Source organism: Delphinus delphis, chromosome 12, assembly GCF_949987515.2.
Source record: "Delphinus delphis chromosome 12, mDelDel1.2, whole genome shotgun sequence".
Lineage (NCBI taxonomy): Eukaryota > Metazoa > Chordata > Mammalia > Artiodactyla > Delphinidae > Delphinus > Delphinus delphis.
The window spans coordinates 70,872,260-70,878,606 of record NC_082694.2 but is presented as its reverse complement, the minus strand read 5'-3'; the positions used below and the strand labels follow the sequence as shown (position 1 = coordinate 70,878,606).

Sequence of the window (6,347 nt, the reverse complement as noted above, 5' to 3'; positions counted from 1 at the left end):
GCGAAACTTGAAAGGTTTTATTTCCTAACTACAGACAGCTTTAAAAGGTGTAATGCCTGGCGCCATCACCGCCTGGGCGAGGCCTCACTCAGGCCGTGAGGCGGCAGGAGGGCAGGAGGTGGGGCTTTGGGGTCGACTTCCCAGGGAGAGAAGCCCTGCCCACTGCGCCCTCACTGGCCCTTCTTGTGGGCGTTCTTGATGATGGTGTTTTTGAACAGCGTGACCAGGGGCGTCTGGCTCTTCTCGGAGGTCATGAAACCGCCGTAGCGCTTGTCCTTGGGCGGGCTGCCCCAGCGGAAGTGCTCCATCTTATACGGCCCCTCGTCCTTCTTCTCGGCCGCCTCGGCCTCCGCCACCAGGCCGTACTCCAGCTCGGCCCGGGCGGCTGCGCCCTCGGCCGGGGCCTCGGGGCCGCGCACCGGCTCGGGCCGCTCCCCGGCCAGCTCCCTTTTGAACTCAAGGGGGAAGGCCTCGGCCGACTCGTCCTCGGCGCCATTGGGGTACACCTTCACGGGGCGCCGCTTCTTGCCCACCGGCTTGCCCCAGCGGAAGTGCTCCATGGAGTAGGAGCGCTTGTCCTCGCGCGGGCCCGGCTCGGCGCCATCGCCGCGGGGTCCCGGGCCTTCGCCCCCTGGCACCCCCTCCTCCTCGCGCTTCTGGGCCGCGCCGCCGCTGCTGCTGCTGTTCCGGCGGCCAAAGCGATCCCAGCGGAAGTGGCTCATGACGTACTTCCGGGGGTTCTCGGTCAGCGGCTGCTCGTCGCCGTTGCCGGGGAACACGGGCGTCTCGGCCGAGAGGTCTGGCTTGCAGGCCCGGATGCACGCCTGCTGGAGAGCGGCGAGCGCGTCAGGACCCCGCGCCCCGCGGCCCCCATCCCCCGTCGCGGCGCCCTCACCACCGACAAGCTGCACCTGCGCCTCTGCTCCCTCCGCACGTGCGGGCCGCACAAGCGGCCCCAGTGCCCTGTAGATTCCTTGCCGAGGACGTCTGCCCACCCCCGCCTCTGGGCACCCACGGACATCTGAGACTCAGCTCGGGCAGCGCCTCGTTTGTCCCCTGGTACCCCTGCCTGGCAGCTACAACAAAATCCTGTCCCACTCGGTGGTTTACTTGTCCCCTAGCTTTGTGGGCAGGGTCAACGTCTTAAACCTTATAAGCCAGATATATAGGAATTCATCAGTAAACGGCAGGTGGGTGGTAGTTGTTGGCACTTAGTGAATCCTGAATAAATGAACATGGTTCAGTTTGGTCTGGGAAGGGCATCGGGTTGAAATTTGGGAGAGAATCTCCCAACGTGGGAAAAGAAGTCCAGGCTTCTAGGGCCTGTATTTTCCATAATGCCTCCACCTTACCCCAGTGGTTTGCAAACCTACCTCATACCCTCCCCTAGCCATCTCCCTCCGAACTTTCCCACACCCATCTGGCACGCACTTTCAAGTCTTCTGAGCTGATCCTATACTTTCCTCAATCAGTGAGCTTTGGGAAGAGGTGTCTCACTTCCCTGTCACCTTCTGACTGGAGGGAAGGGTAGAAAGTCAGGATTATTTCCATTGCAGGGGTCATGGAGCCTGTATCTCCTCTCCCTATAACTGGACAACTGTGGCACACATTTGCTTAGGAAAATGACCTTGGGGCTGCAGCCTTGAGTTTTTAGTTACTGGGAACAACAAAGGAGGGAACAGAATGATCGCACCCACTCTGTTGAGTTGGGGATTTCATACTCCAGGGATTTAGAATTATAACACTGCAGAATATTAACAGTGGAAAACAAAAATTATCTCATACTCCTCTCCCCTGGACACATAATGACACCCAATTTCTCAGAGAGGAGAAGGGAACTTGGCAAGGTTCCACAGCCCATTGGTGACAGAGCTGGGACTAGAACCCATGGGCCTGACCACGGCCAGAGCTCGTTCCCTGGTGAGCTCTCAACGGAAGAGGCTGTGCAATGGGTGTCAAGAGTCTCTTGGGTCTCTGAACTAGAGCTCACAGGATTCCCTAGGCTCTTTATTTCTATTTTATATTCCACGTGCAACCTGCTCTGTTTTTGAGAAAGTCTCTCTCCTCACCTAAACTCAGCTTCTCTACTGACAAAATACACAGAATGTAGTGATATGCATTGCACCCTCACCAGGCAGCTACAGGCAGAAGGATGGAACTCAGTCACAGACACCAGCAGTGTGTCTTTTGCCTTGACTTGGTATTGTTTCTCATGTATGCCTCCCAATACAAATACACACACACACGCACACACACACACATATAAACACACACACACATAAACACACACACACACACACACACACACAAACACACACTGTGGTGACCTAGAGGGAGTTCCAGCCTGGCAAAAAGGGCCTTTATATGCTTCTGGAAAGGCTGCTGAAGGGTTTTTTCCTTCTCCCTCTAGAGATGGTTTATAGTACTACCTTCCTGGCTTTGTAACTTGTAGTAGATAGAAAGGGAAGAAAAATGGAATGGAAATGTCAAGTGACGTGAGGTTATTTAAAAAGGAATAATTTGAGGCTTCCCTGATGGTGCAGTGGTTGAGAGTCCGCCTGCCGATGCAAGGGACGCGGGTTCGTGTCCCGGTCCGGGAAGATCCCACATGCCGCAGAGCGGCTGGGCCCGTGAGCCATGGCCGCTGAGCCTGCGCGTCCGGAGCCTGTGCTCCACAACGGGAGAGGCCGCAGCAGTGAGAGGTCCGCGTACCGCAAAAAAAATAAAATAAAAAGGAATAATTTGGGGGCTAAAAGATTGAAAGTATAGGATCAGTTGAGGGAGCAATTATTGTTATCATCATTGTTAGTATTGTTTGCTTTAATGGCACTGTCTCTAAATAGCTTAAATGAAGTGGGTCTCTATACAAGAAGACAGGACAGGAAGTAAAGATAATCAAGCAGAACTTGGAGACCAGACCCATCTCCCTGAAGCTGCTTCCTCCCTTCCTTGGCCCAATTCTGACTTCACTCTGGAGGTCTATTCCTGCCCTTGGATGACTTACCCATATCTCTGGGAATGAAGTTCCCCTTCCCCATACCCCTTTCTTTGTGCTGTCCCAGCCCCAGTCCCATCTGATACCCAAACCAAGATGGCGACCACAGCCCACATACCAGCAGGTTAGTTTCCGTGGTGAGGTCCTGACACTGGCTGCTCTCCAGGCACCAACCACGCACCTCCATGGAGGCCTGAAGCAGCAAGGTCAGCAGCAGGACGCCCGAACAAGTGCTGCACAATCTCGGCATCTTCCAGGCAGGCTGAGGCTCTGCAGAGGCAAACAAGATTAATGGGACCCCTGCAAGGAGCAGAACAATGTTGGCCACTCATCAGAAAGGACCGTGAGCCAACATTAACAATATACTCATCTGTGGAGCTCAAGGCCTTTCGAGGACAAGCTCAAGGAGCAGGCGGTGTGCAGGGTGGTCATGTGAGTTGGGATAGAGAGGAGGGCAGTGGGACCTGGGGAAACTATGTACAATTTCTCCTTTATCTCCTATTAAAAATCAGACCCCAAAGGACGTTAGAGCTGGAAGATATTTTAGGGGTCATTTGGTCTGGCCCCTTATTTGAGAGATGAGGAAACTAAGGCCCAGGGAGAGACAGTGACTCAGATGCTCATGACAAGGTAAGGCTAAGTCCTCCTGATCCAGCACAGAGCTTTTCTATTTTACCATCTTCAGGAAACTATAGTTCTAACACTCCAGATCGAAGGAGTAACTTGGGAAAGGCAAAGCACTCTGAAACTCCTGCTTGAGATGGTCTACTCCTCTCCACCAGGATTCTATCATTCCTCAGAAACCCTGTTTCCTATGAATAGTAGGTTTAAATAAAGGCAAATAAAATCTCTGTCCAGTTAAGCCAAAACCTCAGCCGACCCAATCTGATGTCCTGTACACACATCACTCAGGGGATCACTATTTCTCAGGCCCCTGTAACTTTGAAGAGATTTTTTTTTTTTTTTTTTTTCGATACGCGGACCTCTCACTGTTGTGGCCTATCCCGTTGCGGAGCACAGGCTCCGGATGCGCAGGCTCAGCGGCCATGGCTCACGGGCCCAGCCGCTCCGCGGCATGTGGGATCCTCCCGGACCAGGGCACAAACCCGCGTCCCCTGCATCGGCAGGCGGACTCTCAACCACTGCGCCACCAGGGAAGCCCGAGATTTATGTTTAAATCAGACCCATTCTTTTAAAACTGGCTCATCTCCTGAACACATTACACGTCAGACCTCCTCTTGTTCTATGAGTCTCTCAAATGTAGTCTGAAATAGCTGGACTTGAAGATGCTGTAGGTGTGGAAGGGAAGGAGATGGTCACACAGGGCAGAAGGGAATTACCTCCCATTGTGAACACCTACCAAAGACTCTTTCTCAGAGAAGTCAAGAAGTACCTCTGGTCAGATGCTGAGTTCAAGGGGTCAGGATGCAGTAAAGGGAAGAATCAAGGCTGCATTTTGCCCCATGTATCTGACTCTTTCCCCAGCTTTCTAGCTTTCACACTGCCCTGTCCCCTGTCATGAAGGTCAGCCCTCTGAAATGACCCTGAGTTCTGTCATCAGCTCACCAACAGCTCCACAACCATTTTAGATTTCAGAAGATCTTTTCAACCAGCTGTTAGGAAGAAACCTAATTAGATAAGAAAAGTAATTCACATTAAGGTGTGGATGACTAATTTTCTCTCCTAATTTAAAAATATCTGCCTAAAGAAATCTCCTGTTTGTGGAGGCATAGGCCAAATCTTTTTTATAGGGAAGGCTCTGGAAGTGAAAGTTCCCCCTGGCTCTCATTGTCTACTTCAGGAAGCCACTTCCTTCTCTCTGTCCCACCCCACTCCTTCCCCCAAAAGCTGAGCCAAAAGGGCTCCCTTCTGAGTGGTTGCCAAGCACAGCCTGAGTGTTTTCAGAGCAGCCATTAGGTGGTGCTGGCAGCCAGTGGCCTAGCCTATCAGCGTCTCAGGGCAACTGGGAGAACATTGGTCAACCTTGGTGTCCAGTTGAGACCTGGGACAGGCTGCTCCTGTTGTAGACTTTTGGTGCTCCAGTTCAAGTACAAAGCCTGAATTTGGTGGACAAGGCAATTTATGTTAAAGCTCTGAGACCACACAACGCATTTTGGTCAGAAAAAAACGCCTAGGTTTACAAGAGAAGCAGAAAAATGACAGTTTTATATCACTATGGGCAACTGTAAAATAACATATTAGTAAAGAAGGAAGTAAAATCATGCAGGTCTGACAGTCCCTTCAACTATATTTCAGTTCTCAAAGTTGGCCATTCTGGAATGATTTCATTTTCTTTTTTTTTTTTTTTTTTTTGCGGTACGCGGGCCTCACTGTTGTGGCCTCTCCCGTTGCGGAGCACAGGCTCCGGACACGCAGGCTCAGCGGCCATGGCTCACGGGCCCAGCCGCTCCGCGGCATGTGGGATCCTCCCGGACCGGGGCACGAACCCGTGTCCCCTGCATCGGCAGGCGGACTCTCAACCACTGCGCCACCAGGGAAGCCCTGGAATGATTTCATTTTCTAAAAACTTACCTCATGATTTCAGACCTTCCTGAAAAGCCTCAGAGAGCATTTCCTCTCCTGCTCCATTGGCTATGTGTACAACATGGTGACATTCTCACTCCCCACCCTCTCAGAGCTGCAATCTCCTGCTAAAAAGTTAGATAGCTCCCTGAAAGCAACTTGTCTTCTTTCTGCTTCTGTATATTTTCTATTTTTCAACAAAACCAAATATTACATTGTGTTATTTTTTAAAGCAATAAAGTAAGAGGGAGCTGTCAAGTGTGCTTTCTGTAAGTAGAGAGTGTCCAATAATTGTGTTATTTTTTAAAGCAGTAAAGTAAGGGGGAGATGTCAAGTGTGCTTTCTGTAAGTAGGGAGTGTCCAATAATTGTGTTATTTTTTAAAGCAATAAAGTAAGGGGGAGCTGTCAAGTGTGCTTTCTGTAAGTAGGGAGTGTCCAATAATTGAAAGCCTGGAAAAATAAGTAGAAATTTGGAATTTGCTAATCTTGATATTAACTTTATAATAGAACTACACTTATTAGAAATTCATTTGTGTGGGTGAATTCTCTATGAGCTGAACAAAACTTTTTTTGTTTTTTTTAAATTTTATTTTATTTTTAAAGTATTCTTTTTCATTATGGTTTATCACAGGATACTGAACATCGTTCCCTGTGCTCTACAGTAGGACCTTGTTGTTTAGCCATCCTGTATATACTAGTTTACATCTGCTAACCCCAAACTCCCAGTCCCTCCCTCCCGCACCACCCAAAACATTTTGTTTGTTAGTATAAAATTGCACACTGGCCATGCCCTCTGTAAAGATTAGAGGAACAGAGGCGCAGAGCTTT

The 6,347-nt window shown here is 50.4% G+C and overlaps 1 protein-coding gene across 1 annotated transcript; it reads right to left on the bottom strand.

Moving 5' to 3' along the window:
• POMC (proopiomelanocortin) lies at positions 1-3,245 on the bottom strand. Its single transcript, XM_060027615.1, has 2 exons — positions 3,114-3,245; positions 1-824 (listed from the first exon to the last, which is right to left on the bottom strand). The coding sequence occupies exons 1-2, from the start codon at positions 3,243-3,245 to the stop codon at positions 171-173; spliced, it is 786 nt and encodes a 261-aa protein (XP_059883598.1). The 3' UTR covers positions 1-170.
• Positions 3,246-6,347: the final 3,102 nt, after the last annotated feature.

What these genes read in the sequence shown, in the direction of transcription:
- POMC (XM_060027615.1), bottom strand. Translation starts at nt 3,245, where the DNA reads ATGCCGAGATTGTGCAGCACTTGTTCGGGCGTCCTGCTGCTGACCTTG. An exon ending in CCACGGAAACTAACCTGCTG is followed by an intron (nt 825 to 3,113) that starts GTATGTGGGCTG and finishes GCTCTCCAGCAG; the next exon opens with GCGTGCATCCGGGCCTGCAA.